General features: G+C 42.7%; 1 protein-coding gene across 6 annotated transcripts in view; it reads left to right on the forward strand.

Moving 5' to 3' along the window:
• Positions 1-20,429, forward strand: part of PTPRC (protein tyrosine phosphatase receptor type C) — a 223,924-nt gene that overhangs the window by 181,683 nt on the left and 21,812 nt on the right. For all 6 annotated transcript variants that reach the window (XM_056523473.1, XM_056523472.1, XM_056523475.1 and 3 more), the window contains 8 exons: positions 1,983-2,092; positions 4,494-4,584; positions 4,666-4,742; positions 7,965-8,001; positions 8,090-8,187; positions 9,810-9,935; positions 12,936-13,090; positions 14,294-14,429. In XM_056523473.1, coding sequence (XP_056379448.1) covers positions 1,983-2,092; positions 4,494-4,584; positions 4,666-4,742; positions 7,965-8,001; positions 8,090-8,187; positions 9,810-9,935; positions 12,936-13,090; positions 14,294-14,429 — 830 coding nt within the window. The remainder of the gene's footprint in view (positions 1-1,982; positions 2,093-4,493; positions 4,585-4,665; positions 4,743-7,964; positions 8,002-8,089; positions 8,188-9,809; positions 9,936-12,935; positions 13,091-14,293; positions 14,430-20,429) is intronic.

Consider the following 20,429-nt stretch of genomic DNA (forward strand, 5'->3'; position numbering starts at 1 on the left):
CTGCCCGTAAGAGAATATTCACACACAGCAAACTGGTTGCAGACATTTTTGCAATTTAAATATTGTACATACATATGATTTGTTTTGTTTTGTTCTTCAAGAGGATCAGACATGGACTTTAAAGCAGAAATCGCCCTGAAATCTGGATCAGATCTAATCTGCGTATTTACACTCGCTAGATTTTTTTTTACAAAGATTTAAAGGGGTATTCCGGCCAAAGACATCTTATCCTGTATCCAAAGGATAGGGGATAAGATGTCTGATCTTGGGGCCCCCGCCGTTGGGTCCCCCCACAATCTCCGTGCAGGACCAACACACTATTGCGGGCTGCTGCTCCAATCTCGGAAACCTCTGTGTTTCCGAGACTGGAGACATGACGTCACACCACACCCCCTCATGATGTCATGCCCCGTTATGACGTCACGCCATTCCCCCCTCCATTCATGTCTATGGAAGGGGACGTGGTGGCTGCCACACCCCCTCCCATAGACATCAATAGAGGGGGCGTGGTATGATGTCACAATGGGGCATGGTGGGACATCACGTCTGCAGTCCCGGAAACACGGAGGTTTCCGAGACTGGAGCAGCCATCAGACATCTTATCCCCTATACTTTGCATGGGGGTTAAGATGTCTTTGGCCAGAATACCCCTGTAAAATTGTCAAATTTAGTGTGATTGCCATTGTCCACCATTAGTGGCAGGTCCCCGGCTGCTGATAGTATTTGGGACCCGCAGGCTATGACCAACTTCATAGACTGTATACTGTATATTTCTGTATGGAAAGATATAGTGGAGCTGGAGAGGGTTCAAAGACGGGAAACCAGGATAATACGGGGAATGGGAGGACTACAGTACCCAGAAAGATTATCAGAATTAGGGTTATTGAGTTTAGAAAAAAGAAACCTTAGGGGAGACCTAATAACTATGTATAAATATATCAGGGGACAGTACAGAGATCTCTCCCATGATCTATTTATACCCAGGACTGTATCTATAACAAGGGGGCATCCTCTACTAGTGTTGAGCGGCATAGGCCATATTCGAATTCGCGATATTTGGCGAATATATGGCCGAATATTCGTCATATATTCGTTAAATTCGCAAATTCGTAATATTCGCGTTTTATTTTCGCATATGCGAAAATGTGCATATTCGAAAATCAGCATATACAAAAATTAGCATAAGCAAAATTTGGCCTATACGAAAATTAGCATATGCAAATGTTCGCATATGCGAAAATTCGCACGCCAGTCTCACACAGTAGTATTAGAGCCTTCTTTACACCACACAAGCTGGAAACAGAGAGGGATGATCACTGTGAAAAAAAAAATAATAAAAAAAACGGATATTCGTAATTACGAATATATAGTGCTATATTCGCGAATATTCGCGAAATATGTGATATTCGCGAATAAAATTTGCATTGCGAATATTCGCAAGCAACACTATCCTCTACGTCTAGAGGAAAGAAGGTTTCTACACCAGCACAGACGGGGTCAATGATATGTACATCGCTGCGCACTTAATACCTGGTCATAGCGACCTATGTGAGTGCAGATGCAGTAACTGTGTAGTCAGTTAGTAATACCTGGTCATAAGCTTACATTTTTATTTTTTTTAATCATTTGTCAAAAATTAATAAACACGTAAAATACTTCAAATACCTGATGGAAATGTTTGGTGCAAAACGCTGAATTTTTGAAGTGAAAAGCTTTGAACATTTCCCCCAATGTATTTTTTTTTTAAAATAAAGTTATAAGTTGTCATGTGCGGACCATGTTCTAGAAATATACGAAGTTTATCGATGTCATCAAGAGAAAAGTTAACAAAGCTGAAGACAATTTACATTTCAAAGAGCGCTATTCAGATGCTGTATAATTCAATATAGACAAATAAATAAATCATCAATTAATTAAATAATCGCGGTTGAGCCGCTCCCTTTTCTTTGAGAGTCACCTTTACATTTTCCTTTTATTTGAAGACGATGAGAGTAGTCTCCTAAACATTGAGCCCATCCCCCTGGAGTATCTCCTCGATACATACAAGAGAAAAAATGCTGATGAGGGACGACTATTTCTCGATGAATTCCAGGTATGTTGTTTAAAAAAATTTATTTATTTTTTATATATTTATTTATACAGTAAATCTGGAACATGTGATAGTTATTTTTCATCCCCCCTCTTGACCACCCTCTGTGCCACATCACCCCCCCCCCTTGATCCCCCCGTACCATTTTGTGCCCACTCTTGACCAGCTCATCTGCCACAGGATTACCCTCCCCCTCCCAATGGTTCCCCCACTATCCCATTGCATTCTTACCCTGCTCTCCGGCACTAACTCTTGCCCCATTGGGCTTCACTTTCCTTATATACAGTGTGGGACATGTATCAAAGATTTTACCCCTGTTTTGTGTGTATTTTTTTGCGCAAAATTTTGCGCAAGCCCTTTTTTTTGCACATTTTATTTGCGCACGTTTTGGTAGAGCATGTCCTCCAGATGTGGCCGAATCGGGGTACCTTGGAGTGACATCTATAGTACGCATGGATTTATTAACTGCGTACTTTTCCTTTACACCAAAAATTTTACCGCAAGAGCTGTTTTTTTTTTGCGCAAATATACGCCATCTTGGACTTAACGTAACGAGATGCTCTAAACCATCGATTCTATTTTCCAAAGAGTGGATTGAGGAGATTACTATATTTATCCGCAATTTATGAAGCTCATTGCGCTTGATTGATAAATTTAGCGCTTCTGCACATAATTTAGAATTCGGGAAAAGGGGTAAAATGCTTCTACCATACACAAATAATGATACATGACCCCCAGTGTGTGTATAAGGAAAGACCTGTCAGTCAAGCCCAGGAAGATGGGGAGCAGCATTGAAGAACTGCCCCTATCCTTATACTACATTTCTGGCTCATCTTTCAAAGAATTCATAGTTTTAAACGTTGCAGCATTTCTGAGTAAATCCTACTGAACAGTAGTGATCGGGCTCGTGCCCATTTCATGCTGCCTATTGTTCCAGCAGCAAGAAAAAAAGCTGACAGGTTCCCTTTATTTTAAACAATGCTTGTCCAAATTAAAGGGGTACTCCGATGGATAAAAAATGCTTTCGAATCAACTGGTGCCAGTAAATTTATACAGATTTGTAAATTACTTCTAATAATAATCTTAATCCTTCCAGTACTTATCAGCAGCTGTATACCACAGAGGAAGTTGGGTAGTTCTTTCCAGTCTGACCACAGTGCTCTCTGCTGTCACCTCTGTCTATCTCAGGAATTGTCCAGAGCAGGAGAGGTTTGCTATGGGGATTTGCTCCTACTCTAAACAGTTCCGGAGTGACATGGACAGAGGTGTCAGCAGAGAGCACTGTGGTCAGACAGAAAGGAACAACTCAATTTCCTCTGGAGCATAGAGCAGCTGATAAGTACCTGAAGGGTTAAAATTCATATATATAGAAGGAATTTACAAATCTGTTTTAAGAAAATTGGAACATAGTTCTTTATTGAAAATGTAAACAAACACATAAAAAGATAAGCACCCGCCCTCCCCACACACCCACAGAGGTGTGTGAACCCTACGATCGTTTCACTCTTACTGACGCCCCCTGAAGAAGCTCAGTGAGAGCGAAACGATCAGTAGGGGTTACACACCTCTGTGGATGGTAAACATATGGCTGATTTTTTCTTTATTTTTTCCGGTGTTGTTTATGCTGTACACAGACTGTCATACTTATACATGTATATGCCTTTATTAGAGATTAGCGAATTTACAGTAAATACGATTCGTCACAAACTTCTCGGCTCGGCAGTTGATGACTTTTCCTGCATAAATTAGTTCAGCCTTCAGGTGCTCCCGTGGGCTGGAAAAGGTGGATACAGTCCTAGGAAAGAGTCTCCTAGGACTGTATCCACCTTTTCCAGTCCATCGGAGCACCTGAAGGCTGAACTAATTTACGTCATCAACTGCCGAGCCGAGAAGTTCGTCACGAATCGAATTTACTGTAAATTCGCTCATCTCTAGCCTTTATCCATATTGATTTTCATTTTTTCTGTACTGTTACCAACCCTGTGTTCCAGCACAGTGTATACTTTTTGAGGTGTTGACTTTGTCCACCATCTCCATGCGATTACGTGCATCCATATTGGCGTGTTTTCTTGTGTGTGGGGAGGGCGGGTGCTTATCATCTTTTTATGTGTTTGCTTACATTTTCAATAGAGAACTATGTTTTAATTTTCTAAAAATATGTTTGGCATTGCAATTTTTTAGGTGACTATTGTTAGCCTTGTTGCAGCTTGCGTGGTAGATCCCAACATTAGTTGACCTACGGGCTCTACACTTTTTTTGTGATTAATTTATAAATCTGTATAACTTTCTGGCACCGGTTAATTTGAACATTTTTTGTTTTTCACTGGAGTACTCCTTTTAAGGATACCTTCACCCAGAAAAGTGAGAAACGTTTGTATTTGTATTTTTTATTTTTAATTTTCAGAGCATTCCGCGTGTCTTCAGTAAATTCTCCATCAAAGAAGCCAGAAAACAGTGCAACCAATCTAAAAACCGCTACATTGACATTTTACCATGTAAGTAAATTCATTTTATTTTAAATATAGTATTTAAGTATTGTATTATGGAACTGACTGATGACTGATTTAATTTTCCAGATGATGATAACAGAGTGACCTTATGTGAGATACATGGAGAGCCAGGATCTGACTATATCAATGCCAGCTACATTAATGTAAGGATTAAAGAGAATCGCTCATGAGCTTGCTAAATTTTATAATCCTCCCAGGTCACTGCCCCCATCATGATAACCCACCCCCTGCCTTTATTTTTATTATTTTTTAGTTTTCTACCTTGATATTGCTCTGTATTTTCTGCTTAGTCTCAGTCAGAATCACAGACTGGGAAGGGGCGTTCCCCAGCAGGCGTGACATCATCTGAAGCCATACAGGGGAGAACTTCCTCCCTCACTCTGCTGCTCACAGCCCAGGACAGTTCAGTGTGAGAGGAGCTATGATTGTCTAAGGCTGCACCCCCCCCCCCCCCTCAGCAATCCAGACTGCATTTCCTGATTTTGGACTTCTGCCAGGCCAGCAGGAGTTCAAAGTCTGTGCAAGAGATGGGGGGGAAATGTGCTCTGGACAAGTAGGGACAGCTTTTTTAAACACAAATAAAACATAGAAAACTTCATTTTTTCTAAACAAAGTACATTTGAAAGATTTTTTATTTACCATAAGGAGTGCAATAGCAAAAAATTGTTTTAATAAGAGTGCCCATTTAAGTTATGGTTAAACTGAACTTAAAAATACCTTAGTACCCTCTGATCTTAGCTTCACTTAGGATGCTGACATGAACCAATATACTTTGTATGTGAAATGAATGTCTTCTTTAACCCCTTAATGACAATGGACGTAAATGTACGTCATGGTGCCGTGCTACTTAACGCACCATGACGTACATTTACACTCCGCCATGATCGCGAGCACCGCACCGGTGCTTGCGTCATGCGCAGCAGGTCCCGGCTGCTATCAGCAGCCAGGGACCCGCCGGTAATGGCGTACATCCACGGTTGCGCGGATGTCCTCCATTAACCCCTCAGATGCCGTGATCAATACAGATCACGGCATCTGCGGCAGTGCGGTACTTTAAATTGATGATTGGATCGCCCGCATTGCTGCTGCGGCGATCCGATCATCCAGCATGGCAGCCGGAGGTCCCTTTACCTTGCTCCGGCCGTCTCCTGGGGTCTTCTGCTCTGGTCTGAGATCGAGCAGACCAGAGCAGAAGATCACCGATAATACTGTCCTATGCATTGCACTGAACAGTATTGGCAATCAAAGGATTGCTATAGCTAGTCCCCTAAAGGGACTATTAAAGTGTAAAAATGGAAGTAAAAAAGTTTTTAAAAAAAAGTAAAAAAAATTGAAAAATCCCCTCCCCCAATAAAAATGTTAAATGCCCTTTTTACACATTTTACCCCCATAAAGTGTAAAAAATAAAATGAAAATTAATACACATATTTGGTATCGCCGCTTGCGGAAATGTCCGAACTATTAAAATATAATGTTATTTATCCTGTAAGGGGAATGGCGTGGACATATAAATAAAAAAAAGTGCTACATTTCTACTTTTTTTGTCACATTCTATTTAAAAAAATTATAAAAGTTTTATAAACACAAATCTGGTATCAATAAAAAGTACAGATCATGGTGCAAAATATGAGCCCTCATACCGCCACTTATACGGAAAAATGAAAAAAGTTATAGGTCGTCAAAATAGAAGGATTTTAAACAGACTAATTTGGTTAAAAAGTTAGCGATTTTTTTTAAGCGCAACAATAATAGAAAAGTATGTTATCATGGGTATCATTTTAATCACATTGACCCACAGAATAAAGAACACGTCATTGTTACGGTTAATGCTACGGCGTGAAAACAAAACCTTACAAAATTAGCAAAATTGCGGTTTTCTTTTTAATTTCCCCACACAAGTAATATTTTTTTGGTTGCGCCATACATTTTTGGGTAAAATGAGTGATGTTATTAAGCAGGACAACTGGTCACGCAAAAAACAAGCCTTCATACTAGTCTGTGGATGAAAATTTCAAAGAGTTAGGATTTTTAGAAGACGAGGAGGAAAAAAAACGAAAATGCAAAAATAAAATTGGCCTGGTCCTTAAGGGGTTAAAGAGTACCTGTCATATTACAGAACAAAAATATTGCCTCTATATGTCACTCACTAGGTCATGCATGTCTAGCTTCTGTATTTGGCTCACAAATTCCTCTGTTCTACTGCTCACTCATCCAAGAAGGGCCGCGTCTGAGGCAAGCACTGAGCCCGCCCTCACTCACCATGCATTCACTTCCTCCCTGAGTCTGCTGTGCTGCGTCTCTTCATCCAATCACTGCAGGCTGATCTGTAACTCCCTCCTCTCTGTGTTCATGCTGCAGTCTGACAGGACAGGAGTGAGCGCAGTCCTGGTCTCATATACGGGACTTTGTCCCAGCCTGTGCTTCAGCTGGGAAAAAGATGATGTTGCAGCAGGACAGGATTGTGCTTTGGATTTTATGGGGACCCCTAGTGGTCTTTTTTAGTCATGATATGTTTGAAAAGATACTTTTTTTTTTTTATTAAAGGGGTACTCCGGTGAAAACCTTTTTTCTTTTAAATCAACTGGTGCCAGAAAGTTAAACAGATTTGTAAATTACTTCTATTAAAAAAATCTTAATCCTTCCTGTACTTATTAGCTGGTGAATACTACAGAGGAAATTCTTTTCTTTTTGCAATGCTCTCTGATGACATCACGAGCACAGTTCTCTCTGCTGATGTCATGATAATAATAATAATACTTTATTTATTGTTGTCCTTAGTGGGATTTGAACCCAAGGCCCCAGCACTGCAAGGCAGCAGTGCTAACCACTGAGCCACTTTGCTGCCCTTAGTTTATACCTGCTATGCATGGCTGCTAAAATGGACAGAGATGTCAGCAGAGAGCACTGTGCTCGTGATGTCATCAGTGTTCCAAAAAGAAAGGAATTTCCTCAGTAGCATTCAGCAGCTAATAAGTACTGGAAGGATTAAGATTTTTTAATAGAAGTAATTTACAAATATGTTTAACTTTCTGGCACCAGTTGATTTAAAAGAAAGAAGGTTTTACCCCTTTAAGTATATGAGAAAGGTTATGTACAATATATAAACAATTTTTAAATCTGACTGTGTCCATTATATACAATGGTCCTTACTGTAATTCAATGTTTCCCAGCCAGTGTGCCTCCAGCTGTTGCAAAACTACAACTCCCAGCATGCCCGGACAGCCTTTGGCTGTCCGGGCATGCTGGGAGTTGTAGTTTTGCAACAGCTGGAGGCACACTGATTGGAAAATTACAGCTGTAACTCATTGTTTATTTTCTCCTAACAACATACTGTTTATATCTCATGGTCTTAATTCTTCATACAGGGATTTAAAGAGCCAAGAAAATACATTGCAGCCCAAGGTACACACCAATTAAGACTTTTTTCTTATGTCAGTCTATATAAAATACTATCGCCTTTTCTTATATTTAATTGTGGGATATTTTACAGGTCCCAAGGAGGAAACTATGAACGATTTCTGGAGGATGATCTGGGAACAGAAGTCCACAATCATTGTGATGGTCACTCGGTGCGAGGAAGGGAACCGCGTAAGTGGGTTCTAGCTTTCCTGACAAACCTGCTCAAAGGCTATGGACACTATTACAAAGATTTGCATAGCGATAAATGCTTTGTATTTAAAGGGGTACTCCAGTGGCAAAAACATTTTTTTTAAATCAACTGGTGCCAGAAAGGTTAACAGATTTGTAAATTACTTCTATTAAAAAAATCTTTACCCTTCCAGTACTTTTTAGCAGCTGTATGCTACAGAGGAAATTCTTTTCTTTTGGAATTTCTAATTTGTCTTGTCCACAGTGCTCTCTACTGACACCTCTGTCCATGTCAGGAACTGTCCAGAGCAGCATAGGTTTGCTATGAGGATTTTCTTCTGCTCTGGACAGTTCCTGATACGGGCATCAGGTGTCAGCAGAGAGCACTGTGGACAAGACAAAAAAGAAATTCAAAAAGAAATGAATTTTCTCTGTAGTATACAGCTGCTAAAAAGTACTGGAAGGGTAAAGATTTTTTTTTTTTATAGAAGTCATTTACAAATCTGTTTAACTTTCTGGCACCAGTTGATTTAAATAAATAAATAAATAAATAATGTTTCCCACCAGAGTACCCCTTTAATAAAACATATTCACAATATGTTTTTGTAAACATTTTTAGATTATTTCTCTTCTGCAGTCTATGTAACGCCCGAACAGGTGTCAACCCGCTGTTCCAATTACCGCTTTGGCTTCGGGCCAAACTTAGAAGCAGAATACAAGACTAGGTTTCCACTGCAGAATCTCTGGATGTAAAAATTCTGTTCGGAAATTGCGAGTGCGTCAGTCGGTGCTAGGATCGGGCGTACATTGCCATTCCCATAGATGGCAATGGGAAAGTCCCAATTCTGTTGCACCAGAATTTCAAAGTGAAATTCCACTCAGAAATTCCATTGTGTCAAGCTAGCCTAAGTGTTCCCCTAGTTTTCACCCATTATAGTACTCCAGAATGCAGAAGCTGGATGGGGAGATACCAGGTTACTACCGCAAGAGTGGTCCCGGAAGTGGCAGGCAGACCAGAACGCCCTGGTACCAAACTCCGGTGATACAGGCAGGTGGGGTACTTTGAACCTTTAGGTGATATTAGTGCACTGTTTGATAAAGCAGAGCTGATTTGGTGTTATAGCTGAGCTATAGCTGTTAGAAAAGCAGAGCTGAGGAGCTCAGATGCAGCCAGGTGTAGTAGGCTTGATCAGCAGACAGAAGTGTGGACGTCAACCCAGGTAATACACAGGGGAAGTAGGCAAGTACCAAGGGACGAGACAGAAGCAGGGTCAAGATGGCTTGCTCAGGTCAGGAACACGGATTAGCAGTGCTGAATACAAACACCTACGCTATGCAGGAACTGCCCTATTGCTAAGGCAACAGGGAACAGAACGCACACTGGCCCTATAAGTCTCAGCCAGTGCTTGCGTATAGCCCCACTAAGGCCGAATGGCTATCCATGTAGTTTTTCAACAGCTGGAGGCGCACTGTTTGAAAATCTCTGTTCTAAATCCTTGACTCACCTGTGCCTGAGTGTTTTATGAAATACATGTATATATTTGGTAAAGAAAATGATAACATATAGACATCCTCTACAGTAGAAAAGCCTGTTGTCATATAAGTGTGATTCTGCGTTTCAGAACAAGTGCGCTCAGTACTGGCCCTCCACTGAAGATGAAGTCGAGACGTTTGGCGACGTCATTGTGAAGATCACCCAGGAGAAATTCTTTCCCGATTACATTATCCGCAAACTGCACATCACCAGCGTACGTCACTCTATCTATACCACTTAGAAGGACAATGTGATATCTTACATTTTGCTTTCACTTGAATTGCATTCATGGAAATATGTTGTTTCTACTATATCTGACAAGCTTGAAGTGACTGTGTATAGGGGGTACTACAGGTTGTAGCCCCCTAACTTCCTTCTAGAGTGATCGCTACAATGTATTACAAAAAGCCCCTCTGAACTAGGTAGAGTAAGGGGCAAACTAGGAGGTTACTTAGGACCCTTCAACCTTAGAGATTCTCCGGTGGAGAGGAACACCTCAATCTTAAACAGTAGTCACCCACTTGGACTTTTAGCAGATTTAGCTATTATTACAACTAAAATTGAAACACATTTAACCCCTTCCCGACCTATGACATACCTGTACGTCATGAGTGGGAATGTGTTCCCAACCCATGATGACATACAGGTATGCAGCGCCCGGTAAGATGGTGGCTGATAGCCAGCCATCACTGATAGCCAGCCATCTTACCATGCGACCACGGGGGGTTGTAGTTTTGCAACAGCTGGAGGCACACTGGTTTGGAAACACTAAGTTAAGTAATAAACTTTTAAGTGTTTTGCAATCAGTGTGCCTACAACCCCCAGCATGCACGGACAGTCAAAGGGCATTCTGGGAGTTGTAGCAGTATGTCTCTAGCTGTTGCACAACTACAAGACCCAGCATGCCTTTCTGCTGTCACTGCATGCTGAGATTTGTAGTTTTTGCAACAGCTGAAGGCACACTGTTTGCGAAACACCAGTTTGTTATCTTACTCTGTGTTTCGCAACCAGTGTGCCTTCAGCTGTTGCAAAACTACAACTCCCAGCATGCACGGACAGCCAAAGGGCATGCTCGGAGTTGTACTTGTGCAACAGCTGGATGTTTGCCCCCCCCCCCCCCTCCCCAATGTGAATGTACAGGGTACACTCACATGGGCGGAGATTTACAGTGAGTGCTGCAAGTTTGAGATGGCGCAAATTTTGCGCTGCAGCTCAAACTCCCAGCGGCAAACTTGCTGTGAACCTCTGCCCATGTGACTGTACCCTAAAAGTAAAAAACACTACATATACACTTACCCCTACACACCCCCCCTCCCCTTCCCAATAAAAATTAAAAACGTCTGGTACGCTACTGTTTCCAAAACAGAGCCTCCAGATGTTGCAAAACAACAACTCCCAGTATTGCCGGACAGCCATTGACTGTCCAGGCATGCTGGGAGTTTTGCAACAGCTGAAGGCACCCTGTTTCGAATCACTGGCGTAGAATACCCCTATGTCCACCCCTATGCAAGTCCCTAATTCAGGCCTCAAATGCGCATGGCGCTCTCACTTTGGAGCCCTGTCGTATTTCAGGGCAACAGTTTTGGGACACATATGGGGTATCTCCGTACTCGGGAGAAATTGCCTTACAAATTTTGGGGGGCTTTTTCTTTTTTATCTCCTTATGAAAAGTTGAAGTTGGGGTCTACACCAACATGTTAGTGTATAAAAATTTAATTTTTGTGACAGATTTTTGGAACAGTGGTCTGTGAAAATGAAAAAAAAAATTTTTTCATTTGCACAGTCCACTGTTTCAAATATCTGATAAACGCCAGTGGGGTGTAAATGCTCATTGCACCCCTTATTAAATTCCACGAGGGGCGTAGTTTCCAAAATGGGGTCACATGTGGGGGGTCCACTGTTCTGGCACCATAGGGGCTTCCTAAATGGGACATGCCCCCCAAAAACCCTTTCAGAAAAACTCCCTCTCCAAAATCCCATTGTTGCTCCTTCCTTTCTGAGCCCTCTACTGCGCCCGCCGAACAATTTACATACACATATGAGGTGTTTACTTACTTGGGAGAAATTGGGTTACAAATTTTAGGGTGATTTCTCTCCTTTTACCCCTTGTAAAAATTCAAAAATTGGGTCTACAGGAACATGCGAGTGTAAAAAAATGAGGATTTAGAATTTTCGTCTTCAATTTGCTGCTATTCCTGTGAAACACCTAAAGGGTTAAAACACTTACTGAATGTCATTTTGAATACTTTGGGGGGTGCAGTTTTTATAATTGGGTCATTTATGTTGTATTTCTAATATGAAGACCCTTAAAATCCACTTCCAACCTGAACTGGTTCCTGAAAAAGTATGATTTTGAAAATCTTGAGAAAAATTAGAAAATTGCTGCTGAACTTTGAAGCCCTCTGGTGTCTTCCAAGATTAAAAACACGTCAATTTTATGACGCAAACATAAAGTAGACATATTATATATGTGAATCAATATGTAATTTATTTGGAATATCCATTTTCCTTACAAGCAGAGAGTTTCAGTTAGAAAAATGCAAAAGTTTTCATGAAATTTTTAGATTTTTTACCAAGAAAGGATGCAACTATCAGTGAAATTTTACCAATAACATAAAGTAGAATATGTCACGAAAAAACAATCTCGGAATCAGAACGATAAGTAAAAGCATTCCAGAGTTATTAATACTTAAAGTAACAGTGGTCAGATGTTCAAAAAATGCCCAGGTACTGAAGGTGAAAATGGGCTGGGTCGTGAAGGGGTTAAAGGGCTACTTCAGAATAAAAAAATAGTTTTCAAATCAGCTAGTGCCAGAAAGTTAAACAGATTTGTAAATTACTTCTATTTAATAATCTTAATCCTTCCAGTACATATCAGCTGCTGTATGCTCCAGAGGAAGTTGTGTAGCTCTTTCCAGTCGGACCACAGTGCTCTCTGCTGACACCTCTGCCATGTCAGGAACTGTCCAGAGCACAACAAAATACCCTAAATAGGGTACTCCCGTGGAAAACTTTTTTTTTTTTTAATCAACTGGTGCCAGAACCTTCAGTAATACCGTATCACTACATAAAATTGAAAAGTTACATATCTATTCCACATATTGAAGGTTGTATTTTTTATTGTCTTTATGTTATTAACATATTGTATACTTACTTATATAAGTAGACTGCATACACAGTTAAAATAATCCCAAATGCTTTTCATCCATTATAGCGGCGTGAAAAATCAGAGCGTGACATCACTCACATCCAGTTCACCGTGTGGCCGGATCATGGTGTACCAGACGACCCCAACCTCTTGCTGAAGCTACGTCGCAGGGTCAATGCATTAAGCAATTTCTTCAGTGGGCCGATAATTGTTCATTGCAGGTAATTCTGAGCTTTTAGGTAAAATATTACACCAGGATTGAGGTTTTGTGCTGCTGATGTTTAAAGGGGTTCTCCATCCCTAGACATCTTATCCCCTATCCAAAGGATTGGGGATAAGATGTCTGATCTCAGTGCAACACCAGGCGTTCGTTTAGAACACTGGGTGCGGGCGGTGGGGTCGTGATGTCACGCCACATCGCCTCAATGCAAGTCTATGGGAGGTGGTGTGGCGGCTGCCACGCCCCTCCCATAGACTTGCATTGACGGGTCGTAACGTGACATGCAATGTCTATGCCCAGATATTTGTGGTAATATTTGGTCATGATCCCCATCCTAAGGATCTTGCCTCACCCTTCATTTAAATACTCTTCTGAGGGGGTAGGAATATAATGGCTGTGAAGAACAGATATAGGACCAAATTTATCAAACATGTGTGACAGAAAAAATAGAGGGATGTTTCCACAACAATCAATCACTGCTCAGCTTTCAGCTCGTTAACTGAGCTGTGATTGGTTGTTGTGGAAAAATCCCTCTAATTTTTCTGTCACACAGTTTGATAAATCTGGGCCATTGTGTGTGGAAGTCTTCTCTCTAGGACCTCCCAACATGTCTCTATTTTATAGTAAACACTATACATTCTTTCACCCAATGGAAGGACACCTTAAAAGCGTTGCTTCCAATCAGGACCGTCAGCACTATATGATACATGCAAATAACTTTATACCAAAAACACCTGAAACCAACTAATAATGGAGGGAAAAGGGACAAAAAAAAGTTGGAAAAGGACGAACAGTTAAAATATAATTATATAGGGGGAGATTTATTAAAACCTGTCCAGAGGAAACGTTGCTGAGTTGCCCATAGCAACCAATCAGATTACTTCTTTCATTTTAAACAAGGCCTCTGATTGGTTGCTATGGGCAACTGGGCAACTTTTCCTTTGCACAGGTTTTGATAAATCTCCCCCTATATTTAGAATATGTATATTCTACATTGCTATAACAATTCTTAGGCTGGGTTCACATATATCTGACCTCTGGCTTAATGAACCCAGTCTAAAACTCGTCGCAACTGATTGAGTAGTTACCCATAGCTCCAATTTTTTGGACAGTTTTGACAAATGACCTTTGTTTCAGCTTAAAATAATCAGATTACTTTTGTCTACAATGCACATTTATGACTTGTGATTTTTTCTGTTTTTAGCGCTGGTGTTGGACGTACAGGAACCTATATAAGCATTGATGCCATGTTGGAAGGTCTGGAGGCGGAGGGCAGGGTGGATGTGTACGGCTACGTGGTACAGCTGAGGCGTCAGCGCTGCTTGATGGTTCAAGTCGAGGTGAATATAGAGACATGACTCTCATTTTATTAATGGTGGACTGAAAATCCATCACATGAAATCTGGTCTGGATAAGGGGGTGGTCTTCTTAAAGAGTTGGTCTATAGGACACCAACAGTGAAATTATTTGCCGTTAAGTTTTAAAGAAAATACTTGAGCTTTAAAGGGGTACTCTGGTGGAGAATAATTATTTCTCGTTCGGCTCCATTGGGGGACTCAGGAACCGAGGGTATATCTTGCTGCCACTAGGAGGCTGACACTAGGTATTAACAAAAAAGAAGTCAGACCCTCCTGGCAGGATATACCCCGCCCACTGACTCTGAGCTAATCAGTTTTACGTTAGTGTCAGTAGGAGGCAGACACAGGTCTGAAGTTCTCCAGACCTGGTCTTCTTTTTTATTATTTTCTAGTTTTTCTAGATCTTAGATTTTCTATCCTTTTTTATTTTCCTTAGGTTGGGGCGACAGGAGCATGGCGCTGCCGGATCCCCCACTTGCGAGGAAGGGGCACTGTACATAAAGTATGCACTGTTAACCCCTTCTCGCCACTGACCAGCACTAGGGATGTGCCTTGGGTCCGGGCCTCCTTTTGCCCCTGCTCGCCCCGCTTTCCAGCCTGGTATGATAAGTACAACAATACTGCTCAATATATACAGGTCTAGCAGAGGACCCCTTGCTCCCAGTCAACACTAAACAATTGGTATGAAAACCCTTGGTAAGCAACAAAAGAGTATGGGGAGTGACTTTATTAAAACATAACTTTTACTAGATCAAATAAAAGAATATATCAGAGCTGCATCCAGTGTGGATGACTAAGTGCAATTACCGGACAAACATAGAACTAGTTATCTCAGTACTCATTATGGGTTTGTGGATCGATTGTACCCAACTAGAGGAGTCTAGAGGAATCGTATTAAATACTGTCACACTAAATGTGAACTTGCTCATAGAGTTTCTCTAGAACACATGTTTCTCGACGCATTTCTGCCAAAGTGCCTCAGCGTCCTCAGGGGAAACCCTTATAATATAATGTTTTTCATAGAAAATCATATAAGTGGTAAAAATAATCAAATAGAACCCTCACAAACTGATATAGGTCTTATGCGTATAATGTCAAGCATACTTAGACCAAAATACTGTAGGGGTAGCCGCAGGACATCAGGTACCTAGAAAAGAGAAAAGGCACAGAATAGTGTATAGTGGGGGATATATGTATTCTTTTTTAATAATTCCCCCACTTCCTCTACTCACATACAGCCAATGCTGACTAGGTTTTTTTTTTGGGGTGGTGGGAACGCACTATTGTTTTTTGGGGAACATCACCAACACTTCACTGAGCACATTTTATTTTGGGGGAGGTATATTGATGACATTTTGATTTTTTGGGGATGGGGACATCACTTTGTTTAGGGAATTTGTAGGCAAACTCAATGAGAACAATATCGGAATGAGGTTTACCTCGGAGGAGGGTGGCAAAAGTATACATTTTTGGGATATTACGATATCCATTGATGATAATTGGAAGATCCAGACTAACATATATAGGAAGCCTACCTCAACCAACAGTTTCCTTCAGTGACCTCTTAAGCAGAGTATACCGTATGGCCAGTACCTACGAGCAAAAAGGAACTGCTCACGAGAGGCAGACTTTCAGGCTGAGAGCAAGAACCTTATGCAACGGTTCGTTGATAGGGGTTATCCTAAGAAACACATGCGACGAGCATATAATAGAGTCAGAGCTCTGGACAGGACTGAACTGTTAAACTCACAGAAGAATGCTGATCGGACAGATAAAGTCATAAGATGCATTGGCACCTTTGATGGCTATGCCTCACGGGTAACAGAGATACTCAATCGGCACTGGCATGTACTAAGGCTCGATGCCGACCTACAAGAGGTCATTGGCAGTAGACCTAGTATTACGTCTAGGAGAGGGGCTAACATCAAGGACATATTAGTACTTAGTCATCATAAAAAAGAGCAGACAGCAACAGGTCAAACCTGGTTACCGAGTCCGCCCCCTGGTTCATACCCATGTGGCCATTGTACCATGTGCAGATATATGCCCAGGATTAAGAAATTTCGCAACCCAAGCGATGGTAGGGAATATGATATAAGGCAGTTTTTAAATTGCAGTAGCCGCAATGTAATCTATGTAGCCACGTGCACTTGCCCCATGTTATATGTAGGGAAAACTACACAAGAGCTGAGAAAAAGATTCGGCAAACACATAAGTACAATTAGGACGGGGGCTGATACCCCATTAGCCCGCCACATTAGGCTGAGACATGCGAACAAACCTGAAATAGTGAAATTCTGGGGCCTTCGCCAACTTACGCTGGGCCCACGAAAAAACACAGTAGCCTCGCAACCCTTGACGAAGGTGATTCGTCACCGAAACGTCGGGGAGGCCTACGGTCCAAGTTTTAGTGAGCGTGGTACAGGGGATCTTTAGTAACAAAGGAGTGAGGGACAGCTGAGCACTAGTGGACACTGGAATTACCAGTGGTCCACAGAGTGGAATTGAATATATGCGCAGCTGCCCCGAACACCCTTTAGTGTGTGAATCCCCTCACACCTGATCATATACATTCCCCTACCACTGCAGATTTTAACTTTTCTTTTGGGTTCATATATTTTAACTAATACTAAATAAAGCAATTATTTTATAGGGAGGGTTCTAGTGAGGGTTGTCCCCATAAGGGGGTCACCCCTTATAGGTTGTTATTGCCAATTTTGCCCTGAAAACACTATCAGGGACACTTTTTTGAGCATTGACCATACCTGGAAAAAAAGCACAAAAGGAAAAAACTTTTTACTCACTATCCTGAAAGAGAAACTGTGGAGAAAATGTGCGCTCCACAGGATATCTACTCACAGTTACGATGTCCGGGCAGTAGAGAGATGTGGTGATGTGCAAACCCGCCAGAGCAGGGAGCCGCGATCCTCGGCTTCACTGCACATACCACATGTCAGCGACGTCTGACGTTATATCCGGTCGCCCGGACACACGCGTCAGAGAGCCGCGCCCTGTCAGACGCCCCTAACAGGCGCGGCTTGGATAATCTATGCGCGTGCGCAAATAGCGGCGATCCCGGTCTCAAAAAAACAACTAAGTGTTTACATGGGCTCAATACCAATCAGTCTTGTCAGTAGGCGCAACAACATAGATGATAGGGAGATAGGTACAGGTTACATAAGGTAAGTATTAGAAATAAAATAAAGATGAAACATCCCTATAGCCTATATATATAGGAGGTATAGAATTGCTCAAGCAATAAGCAAAAAACGGCACATGTGGATTCTCAACAGTCTTGGACAATTACTTAATTATCATAAAGTAGCTATATTGTGGATATTTAATGTCCCAAAAAATATATTTTTTTAAATGTCCACAATATAGCTACTTTATATGCTCCTGCCTTCTTATCTGCGACAGTTTTGAGTTCTGTCACGCGACGGACAATGCTCGCGCATGTCGCACGACACTGCTCCCGCTCCCCGCTGCCACACACTCTATGTTCGTGGCTGGGCTTACTCGCGGCAGCACTCCTTCCTGGGTGCGGGGGCTGTGGCCGGCGGGCAGCCATTAATTTAGCCTGCGGCTTTGGCCCTGTCCTCCCGACAATAGCTCCGCCCCACTTTTCCGTGCGGTCCGGCGCTACTCCTCCTCTCTTCTGGGGTCAGGGGTCATCTATCTGCTCCCCTTTTGGCTGGTCTACCTATGGGAGGCTATGAACTCTCCAGGGGGGGGGGGGGCGGTTCCTTGCCGGTGACATCTTCGATGGTCTCCTTCTCCCTCACACCGACACACTTCTGTTCCTCCAGCTGCTCTGTGTGGTGGGCTCATTTTCTGTGCAAACTACTGTTTCTCCCAGTCGCTGTTCTCTCTGTCCTGAACCTTCCCTCTGCAAGAGACCACACTGAACCCCCCCTCAGACAGGCGGTCGCCGCCTTAATCTAAAATACTAGGTGGTTGGGCTGAGTCCACCTGTTCTGCCTGCTCCGCTTCACGTCCAAATTCCCCTGTGCTTTCCACCCAGGATGGCTTTCTGGAGCGTGCGGTCTCTGAACGTCCCCCAGTTTGGATGTCCTATCTCTCAGACGATCTCTGATCTGACGCAGGTTTCCAGGGAGATGGCTACTGCCCTAAAGCGGTCCTCCTTGCGCCTCCACTCCCAGGAGGCTTGTTCAGCCTTCTCTGGCTGCCCCTCCCGGTGCTCTCACAAGTGCCCTAGGGTAATTTACTCTGACTCCTCTCCTGAGAGGACATCACCCCGCTGCTCTCGCTCCCTCTCTCCATCTGCCAGGTTGCGCCCTCTTCTCGCTGTCACTCTCCTGGAGGCCACTCCCAATCCCTGGCCCGCCGTTCCAGGTCTATTACGCCTGGATCTAGAGCCTTCATTGCCCGTTCCCAGTCTCCTGAGGAACTGGTGGACACTGACTTGGACCCGCACTCGAGGTCGAGGAACTGTCATCCATGTCAGACATGGTGGACAGTCTGCTGTCAGCCATCAGGGACACCTTTCACATCCAGGACCCTGGAACTTCGGACCCTACTCCTGAAGTTTCCTTCCGCCGCACTCAGTGCAGTCCCAAGGTCTTCAGTACTCATGCGGAGCTTGATGGCCTGCTGGATGAAGCTTGGAACCATCCTGAAAAATGCTTTCAGTGATCGAAATGGCTGTGGGCTATGTTTCCATTTGCCCAGGACTTGGTCTCCAAATGGACCGCCCCTCCTACAGTGGACCCTCTGGTCTCTCGCCTATCCAAGTCGACCACTTTTCCTCTAGCTGATGCGGCGTATTTCAAGGATCCTGTGGACAAACGGATTGAGAACCTGGCAAAATTTGCATTTGAAGCAGTAGGTTCGACCCTGCTTACAGCAACCTGGGTGTCCAAGGCGTTTTTGGCCTGGGCTTCCCAACTTCTCCAAGGCGTTTTATCCGGGGCTCCTCCAGATGATCTGGCTGACCCGGCTCTCCAGGTCTCCAACGCGGGTGATTATCTGTGCTCGGCGTCTCTAGAATCTGCACCCTGTGCAACCTTTGCTTCGGGCAATTTGGTTGCTATCCGCCACTCTATATGGCTGAAGGCCTGGAATGCCGATGCGGCCTCCGAGACATCCCTCACAGAGATGCCTTTTGCTGGCTGCCGCCTTTTGGAAAACACCTAGATGAAATTATTTCTGAGGCTACGAGCAGTAAGAGCTCTCTGCTTCCTCAGAATAAGAGTTCTGCTTTCCCACCCCGGGGACTGCTTTTGTACATCCCACGGTTCCTGTGTCCCCCAATGGCGCCGAACGAGAAAAGTTGATTTTCTTATACTTACTGTAAAATATCTTTCTCGGAGGATCCATTGGGGGACGAAGCACCAACCCATTTGCTTATTAGTTTGTTGACCTGAGAGTGGGTTTGTCTGTGGGTTTGTTTGGTTGATTTTTTTTGTCTGGCTCTTCTTCAGACTATCTGTAGTTATTTTTTGGTTTCCTCCTACTACTTTGGGACTAAACTGATTAGCTCAGAGTCAGTGGGTGGGGTATATCCTAGTGGCAGCAAGATATACCCACGGTTCCTGTGTCCCCCAATGGATCCACCGAGAAAGAGATTTTACAGTAAGTATAAAAAAAATCAACTTTTTTCTAATCAACTGGTGCCAGAAAGTTTAACAGATTTATAAATTACTTCTATATAAAAATCTTAATCTTTCCAGTACTTATCAGCTGCTGTATTCTCCAGAGGAAGTTGTTTAGTTCTTTCCAGTCTGGCCACAGTGCTCTCTACTGACACCTCTGTCCGTGTCAAAAACTGTCCAGAGTAGGAAAGGTTTGTTATGGGGATTTGCTCCTGCTCTGGACAGTTCCTGACATGGACAGAGGTGTTAGCAGAGAGCACTGTGGTCAGACTGAAAAGAACTATACACCTTCCTCTAGTGTATCCAGCAGCTAATAAGTACTGGAAGGATTAAGATTTTTAAATCAAAGTAATTTACAAATCTGTTT

This window comes from Hyla sarda, chromosome 6 (assembly GCF_029499605.1).
Source record: "Hyla sarda isolate aHylSar1 chromosome 6, aHylSar1.hap1, whole genome shotgun sequence".
Classification (NCBI taxonomy): domain Eukaryota; kingdom Metazoa; phylum Chordata; class Amphibia; order Anura; family Hylidae; genus Hyla; species Hyla sarda.